The sequence below is a fragment of the Podarcis gaigeae genome (genome assembly GCF_964106915.1).
Source record: "Podarcis gaigeae genome assembly, chromosome: 5".
Classification (NCBI taxonomy): Eukaryota; Metazoa; Chordata; class Lepidosauria; order Squamata; family Lacertidae; genus Podarcis; species Podarcis gaigeae.
Genome location: NC_139681.1, coordinates 11,427,031 through 11,445,289, shown reverse-complemented (window position 1 = coordinate 11,445,289; position 18,259 = coordinate 11,427,031). Strand labels below are relative to the sequence as shown.

The 18,259-nt window shown below is 43.5% G+C and overlaps 1 protein-coding gene, 2 long non-coding RNA genes and 1 pseudogene across 9 annotated transcripts in view; 2 read left to right on the top strand and 2 right to left on the bottom strand.

Moving 5' to 3' along the window:
• Positions 1-834, bottom strand: part of LOC310844411 — a 42,752-nt gene extending 41,918 nt beyond the window's left edge. The window contains exon 1 of the long non-coding RNA XR_014564100.1: positions 697-834. This is a non-coding gene — a long non-coding RNA (uncharacterized lncRNA). The remainder of the gene's footprint in view (positions 1-696) is intronic.
• Positions 1-18,259, top strand: part of LOC310844418 — a 157,899-nt gene that overhangs the window by 66,551 nt on the left and 73,089 nt on the right. The window lies entirely within an intron of this gene.
• Positions 1-18,259, top strand: part of MAEA (macrophage erythroblast attacher, E3 ubiquitin ligase) — a 28,203-nt gene that overhangs the window by 6,267 nt on the left and 3,677 nt on the right. For 2 of the 6 annotated variants that reach the window (XM_083738480.1, XM_083738483.1), the window contains exons 2-8: positions 3,857-4,039; positions 5,835-6,038; positions 9,111-9,233; positions 9,784-9,795; positions 13,744-13,820; positions 16,287-16,395; positions 16,770-16,903. In XM_083738480.1, the coding sequence (XP_083594606.1) occupies positions 3,857-4,039; positions 5,835-6,038; positions 9,111-9,233; positions 9,784-9,795; positions 13,744-13,820; positions 16,287-16,395; positions 16,770-16,903 (842 nt within the window). Of the gene's footprint in view, positions 1-941; positions 1,053-3,856; positions 4,040-5,834; positions 6,039-9,110; positions 9,234-9,783; positions 9,796-13,743; positions 13,821-16,286; positions 16,396-16,769; positions 16,904-18,259 lie in introns of those variants that run through there. The other 4 variants (XM_083738481.1, XM_083738485.1, XM_083738482.1 and 1 more) reach the window with 3 other exon arrangements.
• Positions 6,046-9,104, bottom strand: LOC310844386 (peptidyl-prolyl cis-trans isomerase-like 3; annotated as a pseudogene). Its single transcript has 2 exons — positions 7,485-9,104; positions 6,046-7,277 (listed from the first exon to the last, which is right to left on the bottom strand). The product of its transcript is annotated as a peptidyl-prolyl cis-trans isomerase-like 3 (transcript).

Below are 18,259 nucleotides of genomic sequence, written 5' to 3'. Positions count from 1 at the left end.
GTTTGAAAGCACTTCAAAGTGCAAGTAGATAAATAGGTACCGCTCCGGCGGGAAGGTAAACGGCGTTTCCGTGCGCTGCTCTGGTTCGCCAGAAGCGGCTTAGTCATGCTGGCCACATGACCCGGAAGCTGTACACCGGCTCCCTCGGCCAATAAAGCGAGATGAGCGCCACAACCCCAGAGTCGGCCACAACTGGACCTAATGGTCAGGGGTCCCTCTACCTTTTATGTGACTGAGGGTAGATAACACTTGAACATGCACTACTTAGACCATCATAACTAACTGGCTAGTATATTTCAAATTAAAAGCACACCATACATTTAAAGTACATTAAACAAGGCAACTAAAACCTAAACAATGCATGTTGGGTTTAAAAGAAAAGAAAGTGTTCAGGTTCCCAATCCATGCACGTTTTATTTGGGAGGAAGCCCCATTGAACTTGGTTGGGATTTACTTCTGAGTCACAGTGGCAATTTTAATCTGAAATCTTAGGCGCAGTACTGCGCCCAGAGCTCAGAAACTGCTTGCGTTTATGTAATTCCCTGTCACAAAATGCGCCTAGAACAATGGGAGTTTCGAACGCTGTGTGCACTGCAGTATAATCCTCTGATGAAGGGTGGTTAAAAAAAAAATACATTAAATAAATAGATAAAACAGCTTGTAGGGCTGATCCTATTCATTGTGTGATCCTATTACCTCATTTCCCATGGCAGCATAGTCCATTCTCTCTGTTCTCCAGATCCCGCTGCCTTCAGATTGCATATGCTGCTCAGTGGGCTCCCTGTAGTTTAACCTCTACTCAAGTTGACAGAAGCATTTTAAGGGTGCAGAGGTTCTGCCCAGCCTGTGTGAGGTCTTGTCTTAACAGCAGATAGAGAGAGGCTCAGCTACACCCATTGATATGAAACAATTGCATTGTGATGCAAAAATCATTGTACTGGGAAAACAGAGATGGCGCTACTTGATGTTGGTTGTCTTGGCGTGTGGAATATTTTTGAATCCTCTGGGATTTGCACTAAGGTGGATTGTAAGACAGTTGGAACAGCTTCTGGGTTTGTGTCGAGGAACTGGAAATCCTCTCTCCCATTTTTTGCTCAGCAGTGGTATTATGGTATTTTAATCCACTCTGAAAAGAATAATAGGGATATTTAGATGGGTGACCTTGTGCAGTGGGTGAACATAGGAGGAATAGTGAGATTGTGCTCAGAAACCATTCTTCATGCTCCCACTAGCCATTCCCCTCTCCCATGGCCTTGTGTCTATGAAGGGGAGGCAGTTCTGTGACAACATTCTACATGTGTAGGCTTCCTTTCACGCAGAGGCCGAATTCACAGCCACCATAAAGGTGGCCAGCTGATGCCCTGGAGGGACATGGCTTCTCATTGCCATCCCATCCCATTTCCTCCTCGATATATAATGGTGCTTATCTGAAGCACTATTCAAAAATCTGGCTAAAAGTTGATTATATAGGCAAATACTTGGTTACAACAACACTTAGGAGGGAGGGGTTAGGTTTCTTATGTCTGCTGTGTTATACCCACAGGCAACTGTTTTATAACAGTTGGAGGAAAAGGTATTTGCTGGCACTTCTGTACTAGCATAATAGTTTGCGTAGTTCATACTGCCCTTCAGCTAGACAAATTTCTGAAGGCTGGGATTATTGAGCGACAAGGTCAAGACAAATAAATACAAAGAATTCTTTGGAGTGTGTTGGATTTCAGGAAGCAAATAAAGAAAGAATGGTCTGTATTGTTTTTCAAATATGAATGGAGGGGAAGTTTATTAGTTTTCTATCAATGCATACATTTAAAAGATACAGTAAATGTAAATATATTAAATGTAAAAAATGTACTGTTTAATTGTGGTTTTATAGTTGCAGTTACTTATAATTTGAATCAAAACTTTGAATAAAGAGCACTGAATTTATTTTCAAACACTATTAAATAAGAGGATTCCAACTTCTGAAAAAATTATCGCATCTTTTGTCTCTTTTGTTCTAATATATCATAGTTGGGTCACAAGGGCAGTACCTATGTTTTATCTACCTAGTCTCTATTTTTAGTATCCCTGCTAAGTAGCTCTAGGCTCTAAGCATTTAAGGTGCCCTGCACATTATGCTCCTACAAAAGCTGCTGTACAAGCCTAGATGTTGATTGTGGTCCAACTTCATTTTGACTCTTATGCTCATGCCTGTTTAATCATTTGTGGCATCTCATGTTTAACTAGCAAGCAAACCATTCCTGTGGATGTTATATAAAGTTGTTCTAAATCTCCCATAAATTCAGAGTGAAAGCAATAAATTTAAAGCATTTATAGCATTGTAGCCTTTTGGGAGGAATTCAATTCCTGCCCCGAGGCAGCATAGCAATGCATGTAAAGATAAAGGGACCCCTGACCATTAGGTCCAGTCGTTACCGACTCTGGGGTTGCGGCGCTCATCTTGCTTTACTGGCTGAGGGAGCCGGCATACAGCTTCTGGGTCATGTGGCCAGCAAGACTAAGCCGCTTCTGGCGAACCAGAGCAGCGCACGGAAACACAGTTTACCTTCCCGCCGGAGCGGTACCTATTTATCTGCTTGCACTTTGACGTGCTTTCAAACTGCTAGGTTGGCAGGAGCAGGGACCGAGCAACAGGAGCTCACCCCGTTGCGGGGATTCGAACCGCCAACCTTCTGATTGGCAAGTCCTAGGTTCTGTGGTTTAACCCACAGCGCCACCCGCGTCCTCAAGCAATGCATATAGCTTGAGGCAAAATCTGGTTCAGATGTGTGCTCACTGTGGTAGACCCACTTGACGTGCTGCAGGAGCCCTGCACTGTGGTTTTCACAATAAGTCTTAAATGTTAGCATTTCATATGCTGAGGAATATAAACACCTAATTTAGACTATCAGAAGTAAGTGGAACACAAAATTTAAACTCAGATTGCAGCTTCTGGATTGGAAGGCAGCTTTACAGACATTTATATCTGCTTAATTAGATACTTGATCAAGACTAATCCAGCAAAGGATACTACATAGAACATATCAAATGCCTGAGTGCTTTAAGTACTTTGACATATTGAGTGAGACCTGCAGCTAGAGATACAGTGATTAGAACACCTTTATGGAGGGAGAGCCAACTGGGTTTTTAAAAAATCTATTTAAAAGTTTTTGTTGAGAGTTTTCCACATAAGATACAGTAAACATCTCCAAGAAGGACTGGAAAACACACCTTCAAATCTATGGAACGTTGTTGTCTATCAGTGGAGACCAGGCTTCTCCAGCTTGGAGTATGTGCTGTAGTAGTAGTAGTAGTAGTAGTAGTAGTAGTAGTAATAATAATAATAATAATTTATTATTTATACCCTGCTCATCTGGCTGGGCCTCCCCAGCCACTCTGGGCGGCTTCCATAGAAACCAAAAATACAGTAAAATATCACACGTTAAAAACTTCCCTGAACAGGGCTGCCTTAAGATATCTTCTGAAGGTCAGGTAGTTGTTTATCACTTTGACATCTGCTGGAAGGGCGTTCCACAGGGCGGGCGCCACTACCGAGAAGGCCCTCTGCCTGGTTCCCTGTAGCTTTGCTTCTCGCAATGAGGGAACCGCCAGAAGGCCCTCGGCGCTGGACCTCAGCGTCCGGGCAGAATGATGGGGGTGGAGACGCTCCTTCAGGTATACTGGACCGAGGCCGTTTAGGGCTTTAAAGGTCAGCACCAACACTTTGAATTGTGCTCGGAAATGTACTGGGCAAAGGCTGGTGTAATGAGCTCAGTGGGCCAATGGATGCTTCCTGTCTTCCTAAACAGAAATAGAAAGCACAAGAGTTTTGATGTAAACACTTTTTACACTGTTTTAATTTCTCTTCTTCTTAAAGGTGCCATACGAAACGCTGAACAAACGTTTCCGAGCTGCTCAGAAAAACATTGACCGAGAGACTAGCCACGTAACTATGGTTGTAGCAGAGCTGGAGAAGACGCTGAGCAGCTGCCCAGCTGTGGATTCTGTGGTTAGTCTCCTTGACGGAGTAGTTGAAAAACTCAGTGTTCTGAAAAGGAAGGTAAGTTGGGTGGCTTTAAAAGAGGATTAGACAAATTCGTGGAGAAGCAGAGGGCTCTCAGCTGCTACAAGCTACAATGGCTATGCTCTGCCTCTACAGTCAGAAGCAGCAAAGCTTCTGAATCCCAGTTGCTGGGAACCATGGGAGGATAAGACGTCTTGTTGCCCACTGTGAGAACAGGATGCTGGATTAGAGAGGCCATTGGCCTGATCCTGCAGGCTACTCTTATGTTCTTTAGGAGCTATGCCAAGAAAGAGATTACATCATAAACACAAGGACTTACTAAGTGGTGTCATCTTTTAAACGGTCTAGGAAGCTACAGATTTATTTTTGATGAAAACTTAACTTCTAAATGTTTGTTTAAAAAGGTTAATATTCTTCAGCCCCCAAATGACCTAACAAGGAACTCAACGCAGAAGTAACATTATGCAGAAAAAATGAGGAGCAAACCAGGTTGGAAAAATGCAAATCCTTTTTGCATATAAAACCAAAATCATGTATTGGCTCTGCTTACCCCCACGCCAGCAAGGTGGAGAGTTTTAAAGATTTTAAGCTCTTCTGCCTGCTTACCAGGCTCTGGGGGGCTCCTGCGAGGTCTTGCAGGAGCCTTCCAGAGCCCATGTGGTACCTTCCCAGAACCCAGTATGCAAGCCTGAGAGCTTTTAAGCTCGTCCTTCCGTGTGCTTAATTTGTGCAATATCAGCTGGTTGGCCACCAAGCACTGAAGTTGCAGTCGTGCAAGTTAAATGTGTGCAGATTGTGAGTCGACTGTACATAGTGTTGCACAGGTTCTGGACCATAATTCAGCACAATTGTGGCTGTAGTTAAGCCCATTGATTTAAGTGAGATGTGTCTACCTTTGCATTAGATTCGGGTTGTAAATTTTTGATGGGAACATTTCACGAGGTTCTGGTCCCACCAATATTTTAACTATACGTGTATGATGACTGCAAGATAAGCACCGTGTGTTAATGAAAAGTCATGTTCTGCCCTTTGTCAGAAGCCTCATCTTCCTTTGTTAAACAGTTGCACGTTCATGGTATGACAGTTGATTCCTCCAGTATCTTCGTTAACTACAAGGATGTTAACAAATAAGTGGTAAATGGTTATAATGGCTGTTTGTGTGTGTCCCATAGTCCTGGTTAGAATAGTATATGTTTCAGCTATGCATTAATACTGTGACTTGACTGTTGCTGTCAGGAGCTCATCCTACTCTCGAGTAGGACCCTGGCAGAGACACATGCCCGACTGGCATGTTCTCTCTATCCTGGTTGATCATTCGGGAGCTTCAAAAGCTTTCTTCTGCCTGAACATCACAGCGACCAATGCTAACAGACATCGGCACTCTTAGGGATCCGCAGAGTCTTCGCAGCTTGCGTAACAGACCTCAGCAACTCAGCATTTTGGCTAATCTACTTTATTTACATATAAACACACACGGAGCACTGCAACATGGCTCCCTCTCTCTCTATAGCATCAGACAGCAAAGAGAAAAAGAACAAAGGATGATAGTCCCACTTCACGGAACACAATGACACGAACATCCTGTCTCCGTCACTTCCCACTCTGTGGAGTCAAAACATACACCGTCATGTGATAGACAAAAATCCCATGACTGCAATCATGGAGCAGGAATTCTAACAGTTGCCAGGGTGGGGTGAGGGTGTTGTATTTGGTGTTGTATTTCTTAGTAGGTTGTATATATTTTTCTACATTTACATGGTAGAAAATGTGAAATGTGGAGTACCGACCTGTTCAATGTAACTTCTGACTGAACAGGGGTTTCTTGATATAGGCAGTGGAATCAATCCAGGCTGAAGACGAGAGTGCAAAACTATGCAAGCGCAGGATTGAGCATCTCAAGGAGCACAGCAGTGACCAACCAGCTGCTGCTAACATGTGGAAGAAAAAACGCATGGATCGTATGATGGTGGAGCATCTCTTGCGATGTGGCTATTACAATACAGCTGTGAAGCTGGCCAGGCAAAGCGGTATTGAGGTTGGTATTTGCTGTGATGAAGTACAAAAGGCTGCTTTATTTGCTACTGTCTGGAATCTAGATAGCTATCTGCTCCCCCCCGGCTACTTCCAGTTATTAGATTGTTATTACTACTGCTTATCTGGAAGACATCACTTTCCTTGAGAAATGAAAGGTTGTCGTGGAGACCTCAAAGGCAATCGTTCAGTGCTGGGGTGCCTGCTGAGTCTTTAAGCCTGGGAGACTAGATCCTGATTTTGGGGGAGGGGGTGATGTTATGGAGGCAGCTTCCTGTCAGGGTCAGGCATGGTAAAGCATGGTAAACCACAAGGCGGAAGCAAACTATGTTCACTGCCTTGTGTTATTCCTATATTGCTGGGGGTTGGACTAGAGGACCCACAGGGTCGCTTCCAACTCTGCAATCCTGCAATCATGCCTCTTCCCCCATTCTTCACTCCGTATTTGACCCTATGCCTGACGGGATCAGCTATCAAAAACCAAACATAACCAACAAATGGAAGACTACAGCATATCAAAGAGAGTAATAAGCTTGCGTCTTCCTCTCTGTCCTTCGGTTTCCAAGTACAGGAAGGTTTTATACTGGAGAGAAATTGTACATTTTCCTGGCTTGCTGCTTGAAACTGCAGTTCATATACCATTTTAAGTACCAATGCTGTATCTGACTGTATCAGATATAGAATAGTAGCAGCTTCTTACTTGGGCATTGGGAATTCTAAGAAACCAAAAAGAATCGGCAGTTTTGAAAGGCTCGTTTTTTTCCTTTCTTTCTTTTTTTATTATTTTTTAAAAAGTGAACCCAGCTTTCTTAAGTGTGTACAATTTCACACATCAAAAAGTGGCTTTTTGTCCTGTGAAATGTTGAAATTCGAAAAGCTTGGGAAGTCCATAATCCCAAGAGAAAATGCACAAGCTCCATCTGTCTTCAAAGACTTACCAGCAGTTTTTCAAGCCAGTCCTTCAGAAATCTACATTGGCATTTTTAGCTATTGAGCAGAGGAATTAGCATGAATTGTAACATCTTTAACATGTCGTTAAGGGGGTGGAAAGTATTCTTGCTCACTGGCAATTTGATTACCTTCCCAAATAGTGTATTTCTTGTCCAGGTGTGGCTGTTTGTCATAGGTGATGAAGAATTGGGATCCATTTGTATTTGGACCATTATTTGCCATGGAAACAATTCCATGAATACTGTGTTTTAAGTATTCACTCTATTCATCTTCAAATCTTATGCCCCAAAAGCTCTTTCTTCCTTTTCTTTGAAACAAATTTTTAATGGTTTTTATACAAATACAATATCCATTCAACACTTATCCAGCAGTATATCTAATGGTGTCAGTTTTATCCATTGTCTCCAGACAAATTCAACATTCAAACAAATTACTTAACGTAACCTTTCCACTGAGAATATTGAGTGGTTGGTACAAGGTCTTGATTTTGGTTATTAACAGAGTTCCTCCTTTTCCAGAACCTGTTGGATCTTTGGTCTGCACCATAAATCCTTTGATATTCCAGTGAAAAAAACAGCTGTTGTAGTAGTTACTAGTGCAGAGTGCCAGAAAATTTTCACAAGCCTTAGGTGCTTTTTCCACAGAATAGGTCTCTTTTAATTTCTCCCACATTGGTATGTAGGGTCACAGTCATCTTTGCTGACTAGGAATGCAGAGCATATCAGTCAGAAGGGGCAACACCCTTTGAATCTTTCAGGATTTCACACCTCTAAAAAGGTGCGGATGGGACTCCAGGCAGCCTTGCCACTCCTTTGCTCCTCTTTGAAAGGCTCATTCTGCCATCTTGATTCAGTATGGAATCCAATTGTATCCACTTAGACAAAAACCTGCTTCTTGGTCTCAGGATCATCATGCAAAAATTTGGTTTCAATATCATAAGAGGAGTCCAAATGCCTAGAAAACAAACAAGTTTCCAAAATATACAGTATATATAAAAATTCTCATTGGCCTATACAGTGTCGACAGCCCCAAGGTTAAAGAAGGGGAAGAGTTGAAAAGTGCTCTCAAAGAAGAGATCTCTAAACCTCATTATTGTTTTTCTTTAATTTTTCTTTAAGCAGTAACTATATTACAGTACTTGTATTAATAACTTGTTTGTTGCACCTGTAGTATCTTATAGCTTAATTATTTCAAACCTTCTGCTGCTGAAGACACTCTGGAGAAAAATCCAAAGTCTTTAATCTTCTGATTCACATGCTTCCAATTTACAAAATTTCTCTTCTTTGGTGAACAGTTGTGGAATTAAGATTTTGTATGGTCCTCTAGACACAGGTCAGGACTTGAAGGTAAAGTGCCCCAAACTTGCCAGAAGCAGGGTTATTTTTCCATGCAATGAAAATAGCTTTTGGCATTAAGAAATGCACATTGTATTGTGTAATTTGCAGTGCTTGACTTCCAAGTCGCACATCTTTGCCTCTGTTCTTTTGTATAGGAAAGCAGACTAACTGAACGTGTTTGATAGAGAGGCAGGGGTTCATTTTGTTTGGATGTAGACTTCCGTATGTATTGAATTCCAGTATTTTAAATCAGGTTATTTTAAAAGGAAATACTTAAAAGCTTGGAACCAAAGCTAGTTCCACATGTTCAGGGAACTTTAGCTATGCTTCTTGAACAGCAGCCCCCCCCCCCCACTGTACATGGCAAACATTCTTTGACACTGAAGAAGTTTTGAAAAGCAGTTTGTGACAGATTATTGGGGTCTATTCCTCAAAGGGAAAAAGCTAAGATTCCCTAGACACATCCAAGCCCTTGAGTGTACTTAAAATAGCTCTTCAGATTTTGCCCAGTATAATTTTTTTATTTTTTTATTTCATAGACATTGACTAGAATTTGGATAAAAATCTTTCTTCATTAAGGAAAAGGAGTTTGACTGTCTTTATGTTGGTGCTCTGCAAATCCCTCCCTTGTCCCCACAAAAAGGAAAAACCTCAATGTTTGGGTCATCTTGAAAAGCTTGTTAGTTATATTAACGAAAGCTGTATATGGTGTCATTCTTCTGGCTCTGGTGAGTAACTACGTCGTCTCACTTTTTCTTTCTCTCTCCCACACTCCTATCTCTGTTTAGGATCTGGTAAATATTGAGATGTTCCTGACTGCCAAAGAAGTAGAAGAATCCTTGGAAAGACAAGAAACAATGACTTGCTTAGCTTGGTGTCATGATAACAAATCTAGGCTCAGGAAGATGAAGGTATGCAAACTGGATGATGCTTTAATTTAATGTAACCTTTATAGGTTGCAAAAAAATTATGCCTGAATGAGCAGAGGTGAATGGATAAACAATAATCACTACCACCAGGAACTGTATTGGTAAAAAATGCATTTAATGTAATCTAGCTTGATTCTTAGAAGTTGTCCCATGTGATGAAGCCGTATCATGGGCAAAATTTGTTTCCAGTTGATTAAAGTATACTTACTAAATTACCTTTACGTAACAAAACAAGTTTTATAAATCCTGTGTGTAAAAATAACTTGGGCAAGTATATGGAGAAGTACAGGGCTTACATAGCTACAATTTTGTATTCTACTGAGAAGCTTTCTGTAAGCGAAGCTCAAATTTTATAGTAGGAAAATTGAAGGGTGCGAACAGATGTAATTTCATATTGGGGAAAGGTGTCTTTGGTAGAAGTTCGTTTCTGGGCAGCATAACCACATGCAGTTACATTTCCTTGCTTTAAAATAATTATAGTGCTTTAAAAAGTGTTGAGTGCACTTAACATAGGTAATCCTTGTTTTTACAGCATTCCTCTAAGGTAAGTCAACATTATCTACACATTGCAGATAGGCAAGCCACTGTCTACTTCAGCTCCCTAAGGCCACCTAAGGAGTTCTTGGCAGAGACGATGATTGAAACCAGGTACCTCTTGATCCATGGCTGTGTCTTAGCCAGAAGTGGTGTTTGTGGTGCTGCAGAGCCAAGATCCCAGTACCGGCACCCCTGTTCTTTACCTGGATGGGAATGTGGCAAGGCAGTTTTACCAGTGAGGCTGCTGGTGTTCACACACAGCCTCCACTCCGTCCCAGCACCATCTAGGTAAAAAGTAGCAGTGCTAAGTTAGCAGGGCGGCTCTGCCCCACCACATGCTGGTGTGGTGTAAAGCAAACATTGGTACTTGCCATGATAAGTTCTTCCTCTGTAGAGGAGGAAAAGGATCCTGTGTGGGTTGTCACCGCCCACCTCTCCACTGGCAGAAAGTCAAATTTTTGAGGGGTACACCTGGTGGGCAGGCAGGGCACCCCCCCCCCAGTCAATTCAACTTCCTGCTAGCTCCACTGAAGGTTGCTCCTGCCGGGAGCTCCAGGCACTGCAAAAGAGAGAAGGTGGGAACACCATTTTGAAAGGCATTTCCCTTTGATCTTTTGTTTGCTTTGTTCCTGGATCATCTTTCTACTCCCGCTCCTCTTCTGCCTGCCTCTTTTTCGCTTACTCCTAGCACCATCGATCTCTCCTCTTCTTCCTTCGGGTATCCCTTTTCTTTTCCTTTCAGGCCTACAGCCCTTGGAGGCTTCTGGACCTTCCATGATGGGGAGAAGGTTTCAGAAAGCGGTGAAAAGTGATGGAAGGGTTTTTTGCCCAGGAGGAGAGCTGCTTAGGAGGATGAAGCTCTCTGTGGACTCATCAGAAGAGTCGTTGGGAACCCGGGCAGGGCAGACAATGGACATTGTAGCCTGGAAGAGGACTCTTCCACCCTTAGCAGACAAGTAGCAGCCTTGGCCTCAGTGTTTAGGTCAGGAGGAGCCCCTCTGAGTTCCTTCTCCTTGGTCAAATGCTTCTTGGCAGTGCTGCTAATATTGCCCTGGGATCTTTGGATGAAGGGTGGTATACTCCTCCTCCTCCTCCTCCTCCTCCTCCTCCTACTACTACAGTGGTACCTCGGGTTACATACACTTCATGTTACAGACTCTGCTTAAGGAAGAGAACAGGATGAGAACGGCGTACCTCAGGTTAAGAACGGACCTCGAACTACCGTATTTTTTGCTCTATAAGACTCACTTTTTCCCTCCTAAAAAGTAAGGGGAAATGTGTGTGCGTCTTATGGAGCGAATGCAGGCTGCACAGCTATCACAGAAGCCAGAACAGCAAGAGGGATTGCTGCTTTCACTGCGCAGCGATCCCTCTTGCTGTTCTGGCTTCTGAGATTCAGAATTTTTTTTTTCTTGTTTTCCTCCTCCAAAAACTAGGTGCGTCTTGTGGTCTGGTGCGTCTTATAGAGCGAAAATACGGTAAGTACGTAACCAGAGGTACCACTGTACTACTAAAGTGCACAGGTTCCCCACCTAGGACCTCCATATGGTACTGAAGGTGCTCACTGGTCTCCCCCACCCCTTTGAGCACCTGCAGATGGTACCTCTGAAGTTCCTGAGCTGGAAGGTTCTCTTCCTAGCAGCTATCACCTCAGCCCGGCAGGTATTGTAGATTGCAGCCCTTTCTGTCCACAAGGAGTTATGTATTATTCCGAAGGAGTCTGTCACGCTGTGATTAGACCTTCATCCCAATGGTTAACTCCAACCTCCACAAGGCTCAAGAGGTGGTCCTCCCTTCCTTCTGCTCAAAGCCCAGGTCTGCTAGGGAGAAGGAATGATACTCTCTAGATGTGTGCAGGCCCATCAGGATCTAGTTCAGGTACTTAACCGTGTTAAGTTCCTTCTCTGTAGGGAGGAAGGGGATCCAGTCTTCCCAAGTGACCACTGTCACTGAGCTGAGGATCAACGGGGGTTTGGGGCCCCCCACCACCAATGTTCCGGGGCCTCTTCTCTCTCCCTCTCCCTCCACCCCGGTTTTCCCTTCGCTTATTCTTTAGCCCATACCATTCTTCTCTTCTTCACCTGGGCTGCCTTACAAGAGCAGTGGACTCATAATCTGGTGAACCAGGTTTGATTCCCTGCTCCTCCACATGCAGCTGCTGGGTGACCTTGGGCTAGTCACACTTCTCTGAAAGCTCTCAGCCTCGCTCACCTCACAGAGTGTTTGTTGTGGGGGAGGAAGGGAAAGGAGAATGTTAGCCGCTTTGAGACTCCCTAGGGTAGTGATAAAGCGGGATATCAAATCCAAACTCCTTCTTCTTCTTCTTGGGCCTCAGGAACAGAGTGGTATATCCCACTGTGGGACAGCTGAGTTCCTTTCTCCTGACAAGTTGTGTTCCTTTCCCTCCCTGTCCTGTTAAGTTGTTTAATTTTTGGCTATACAGTTACTTTCTTAAGCACAAATTGAACTGGTGAGGGGGTTTTCCCGCCCACCAGGCGTGCCCTCTCAAAAGGGTGAGTTCCTGCCAGTGGAGAAGTGGGCAGTGATAACCCACACAGGATCCCCTTTCTCCCTCCAGAGAAGGAACTTGCCATGGTAAGTGCCAACATTTGCTTTGCCACACCAGCTCTTTGTTTTGCAAATTCTCGGTGCAGTCTAGTTGCATGCAGAAACCTTACTGCCCAAGGTCCTGTCGACTTTGGCGTATAGGATTTCAGCGGCATACAATCGTTACATAATGTTTTATTGGAAAAGGTTTACTACAAGATAAGCAGAAGAGAGCAGAATATGAATGTGTAGTGTCCTTTAAATTCATAGGGGGAGGGGACCTCTTTATAGTGCAGTATGCAGTTAACTATAGTGCAGTTAACTATAAAATTGCAGGATATGTGATCCTGAAACTTTAACTTGCCGCAGTGTGAAGGAGGAGAGCTGCCATAGCAGTACAGACATGTGATAATGTCTGGTCCAGTGCAAGTTGTAGCATTTATGCATAAATACACACATTGCATTGTGTTCCTTAACTCTTGCTTCTGCAACTTGGTGCCCTTCAGATCCTTTCGACTGCAACTAACTCCTATCAGCTCCATATAGCATAGTCAACAGATAGGGCTGGTACAGGTTGTAGTCCAGAACATGCAGAGGGGGAAGGGTATTTTAACTCTGCCTTGATGTAAGCAGACTGCATTTTTAAACTGAAAGAAACTTTTTTTAAAAAAGCACCCCGCCCCCATTTACTGATATTTTAAAAAACTTTAGCCACATGGATAATATTGCAGTGCAATTGATTAATGATTGTATATAAAAAGAGAACATTAGGATCAGTTTTAAGTGAAGGTTAGTTTTAATACAAGCCCTTCGCATTACAATGAACAAATGTTAAGGGAACTTCAGTACGAAGTAATTTGATCTGTTATCACCAAGTACTGTAAACATTTAACCTGCGGATGACCTCAGTCCATCTAATCCCCCCCCCCCCCAATGAACAAATGCCTTTTGGTTTTCTTTAAACTTAATTAAGTAGTGTGGAATAATAACTTATTCCTGTTCAAAGAGGTCTCACTGAAAGATGCAGATCCTCCTATTTCTGATTGTTGCTTCTCAGAAAGTATTTTCAGTTATGGCACAAAATTCAAATTTAAAATGCAGAGAGGTAACACTGGCTAGAAATGAGACCTTAGTCATAGTAACAGGATTTTTAATAGCATTCAATTCTGAGGTGCAAATAGATTTGTTTTTATGCAACTCAAACCTATATTATTATATTATATTATAATCTAGTGGCACATCATTATTGATATAAACACCAACGAATAGAACTGCATATACCTTAATCCTAAATATATCAATTCAAAATTCCTATTGATTTCACTGTAACATAATGTAAAGTAAGTATGTCTAAGATCACAGCTTAAATGTGGCCACATCTAAGATCCTGTCTTTTCTTTAATCTTAGAGCTGTCTGGAGTTCAGCCTAAGGATTCAGGAGTTCATTGAACTTATTCGACAGAACAAGAGACTGGATGCTGTCAGGTATGGAAATAGGATTTGCAGAATTTTGTACTGGTTATAATCCTCAATTTCTACATTCCAGTCATGAGTCTCATCCCACTAGGTTTCAGTGATGCCTATTAGACCATATTTGCTCAAAATTGTTTTGCTTGGTTCCTATACCCTGTGCGTTTATATAGATACAAGTCATTCCCTCCAGCTGCTTCCTCCTTGTAGTTTCCTGCCCTTTAGCAGGTTTCTGGAGCACAACCTAAGTTTCATGTGCGTCAGTGAAGCTATTATCCCCAGTACCAAGTGTTCCCATCAACCAACTATTGTCCTCTTTTCCCACAAGATTTAGTTTAAAGCACTCCTGATCAGGTTTGTGAGACTTAGCAAACATATTCTTGCCAACCACTTTGAGGTGCAACACATCTCTTTCCAGAAATCCTTCCTTAAGGAAGCAGAGACCATGGTCCAAGAAGCTAAACTTTTCCAAACCTAAACTGGAAATATTAGACAGCTAGAAAGGCCTTTGCTGCATGATACGTTAAGACTTGCCATCATATTTTTCTGCTAGGGACAGTGTTGGTGTTAGTAGTGTTGTAGATGGTAGGATAATGTAAAGGCGATGAGGTAGAAATAAGTTCCATCATAGAACATGATGTCAAAGAAGGTGTCAGCTACTACACTTGAACACCATTGGGCTAGTAATTAACTATCCCAAGTTACTCAAACTGTGATGAGGATCAATATTTTCCCCTTCTCAATTGTATCTCAGGTTGCAGATTGATTTAAATACGATAAAAGTAAACTGTGGGAACCATTGAGAATTGATCCAGTCTCTCATCACTCTTCCCTCTTTGCCATTTGTTGGTGTTGTGCGATATAACCCTTGGAACTTTGATATGAATGTGTAGAGCTCAGTTTGCATGATGAGTCATCGAATCGGCACAATACAGTAGACTATTAGGAGGAGCCATTAGAATATGTGACTTTTCTAGCTGCAAGCCAGCAGGTAGAATGAATTTGCTCAGATAACCTTAGCTAAACACCTATTATCGGGCCTTGTATTGAGGGAGTCCTGCTTTTTGGAGTTAGATAAACGACTCACTGTGTATTAGTGTAACTCTGTGTTCTTAGATTTTTTTTTTCCTTTAGACCATTTTAGAGCTGTTGTACAGCACCGTTACTGCTTTGTCAAACTGACATGTTGTGTCTCTAAACTAATGCCTTAAAATACAGGCAACTCACAACTTACGGTACATGGGGGTATGTTCCAGGGATAGTGTGTAAAAACCAAAACACGTTGTCAGGGAACTGCCATCGGAACTAGAGGCGGAGGCAAGGCTCCAGAGCGATGCTGGAGAGGGTCCTAGCAGGGAGAAAGGCAGCCCATCTGCTGGGGAAGGAAATCAGCGTAACACCAGGGGTGAAGGGGGGCAGATGGGGGAATCGGCGAGGGGGCTCCAGGACTCCTCGCCGGAGACCAGCGGGGAGAGCACGGGTCCTCCGCTGCCCACACCCACCCTGCGCAGAAGACTTCCGCGCAGGGAGAGTAGGCAGAGACATGGCATCAAAGAACTTCTTTGCTGGAAGAAGTTCAAGAAACGCCCACTGACGGATTCTGCCAGCGACTGAGACAGCCACGAAGTGAAGGGCTGTCCAGACAGAAAGGGTTCAACCAGGTAACCTAGCCAGGAGTGGCGGCAACTTACGCACGAGCAACCCCTATAACCATTACACACGTTTTATTCAATTGCAGTTGGGATTGCCAAAGTCTTTCTTCCCAGATTCCCACCCTCTTTCTGCCCTCTTTAAAAATATTTTTAAAATGCCAATAAAGTCGAATGTGTGCAAGTTAATTGCGCCTATGTTGTGAGTGACCTGTATTCAGCAAATTTTTGTTTTTCTTACTCAACACCGTCTTATCCCAGGACAAGGGGTGCTGCAAGGAAGAAGACTGGTGACATACTAGCTGTATTGGTCATGCAGAATCAAAAGCAGGGGTTGTGAGATGATTGCACTGAACGGACCAGCTGATGTTCAGAATGCCAGAACTCTTCTTCTGGCATCTGATTGTTGCCACAACAGCAATTCTTGCTGTTCTTGCAACAGCGGACCTGACAGCATGTTGGTTTTCATCAGCCCTAACACTGCTACATGAAAGTCAAAAGTGTTTCCACACCATTCTTGCTATGGTGGTGACATTGTAGATGGGGGGGTGTACACACCCCTCAGTCTCTTGACAATGCATCAGACACTCCCCAGGACTTGCAACAAAAAATGTGTTTTGGTGGATGATCATGGTTCATTGGATTCTCTTCTGGAATAAACTTTGTGGCTCAGAAATGTAGTACTTTCATAGATAAGTGAGAAAACTTCCTGGGGTTGTAAGATTTGCTTCGAAAAATGTTTCTCTTTGCAGGTAAGGGTTGGTACTTCTTAAAAAGAACATAAAGCAAACGTTGAGATGCAAGCAGAGTAATTTTGCGTTCTGAATTTCAGACATGCAAGGAAGCATTTCAGCCAGGCTGAAGGAAATCAACTGGACGAGGTACGACAGGTGATGGGAATGTTGGCCTTCCCTTCAGATACTCATATCTCTCCTTACAAGGTATGTGTCAATTTAATTAAGCTAAAAAGATGGGCAGAGGATTTTTTTTCTTTTTTCTTTTTTGCAGTGTACTGATGCGCTAATGCTTACTGACTCTAAATTGATGCCCATTGTTAAATATTGAGGATTTCAAGCATGCATTTAACCTGCTTGTTGCTATTGGCAAAATGTTCTGTTAATCTGCTTCTCGATATTGACAGCTGGGAACGGTTGTGATTCCCCGCTGGCCTATTTGAAAGTATTAAAACTGAGATGCACAAAAAAATTCCAGGTTCAACTGGTTGCAGTACATAATTACATTCCCAATACTTTGAAACTATTGAAATATCACAGTCTGCCTTTTGCACTTTTGTGTCTCTGTGTTCCCCCCACAGGATCTTCTGGACCCTGCCCGGTGGAGGATGCTAATCCAGCAGTTTAGATATGATAACTACAGGCTGCATCAGCTGGGGAACAACTCTGTCTTTACTATAACACTCCAGGCCGGGCTTTCAGCTATAAAAACACCGTATCCTTCAGTGCATCAGAGTGGGATGCTGAAACTTGGTCCTTAAAAATTCGGTTTTTTGTAGACAATCTGCGTTTGGCAAATTTATGCCCAAATTTAAGACATATGTTTATGCCTTGAATACTTTTTAAAAAAACAACAGAGCAGCCATCTTTCATTGTTTGTGTTCTCCAAAATGCAGATTGCATGACACACAGGCTCTTAATCTTGATATAAATTGGGATTTTATTTAAAAAAAATTTGTAATATCTGAATCAGAAAAGACTCATGCATTTTTACACGCTCGGTAAAAAAAATTGAGCAAGCCCTGAGCCATCGGGTGTCTTGGCCGCTTTTAGTGAGCTGAAAATTTAACAGGTTTAGGAGGCTCAGAAGTACAGTGGTACCTCGCAAGACGAATGCCTCGGAAGACGAAAAACTCGCAAGACGAAAGAGTTTTTCGTTTTTTGAGTTGCTTCGTAAGACGAAACGTCTTGCGAGTTTGTTTCCTTTTTCTTAAAACCGTTAATACTGTACCAAGTTTAAAGCGGGAACTGGGCTGGCAGGGAGCAAGCGAGGGAGCGACCTACCTTTTCCAGAGGGATCCTCTTCTGGAGAGGGCACAGAGGAGGCAGATGGGCTGGGATCCAGCGGATCTGGCTGGGTCTCTGCGCTGCCTCTGCCTCTTTCTCTCTCTCCCCCTCCCCACGTGGCTGCTCCAGTTTGCCCTAACTGCGCAAAGGCAGGAGGAGGGGACCAAGGAGGAGGAGGAGGAGGCATCCACTGCGCTTGGGCCACCGCGAAGGCGCCTTTGCGGGGGTGGGAAGAAGCCGGGAGCAGCTGCCGAGACTGTGGGGAGCCCGGCGGCGTGGCGCAAGGTAACGGGGGAGCAAGGGAGAGTCCGCGCCAGGAGCTTCGTGCGTCCGCCCTCGGTTCCTGGGCTCGAACTTCCTTTGGCACCTCGTGGAGAGAGAGGGAGAGGAGCGGGCTGGGGCTTTGATGTGGGACGCGGTTTGGCGGAGCGAAGACGTGGCAAGGCTTGGCGACAGAGGAAGGGGGGCTGTTTTCGTGGGGAGGTGGGAGGGGGTGTCTTTGCCTCTTCCCGGCAACAGATCCTCCAGGCTGGGGAAACAACTCCTGCTGGGGAGCGACCCGCTTTTTGCTTTGCCCGCTATCCCATTATAAAAGGAGTACTGTACTGTACTGTAATAATGTTCATAATACAGTACCAGGGTGCATCCGTGCTTCGCAAGACGAAAAAATCCGCAAGACGAAGAAACTCGCAGAACGGATTAATTTCGTCTTGCGAGGCACCACTGTATACAAAAATAAAACGAACATCTGCACCTGCAGATCCACTTTCTTCATATAAGCCTA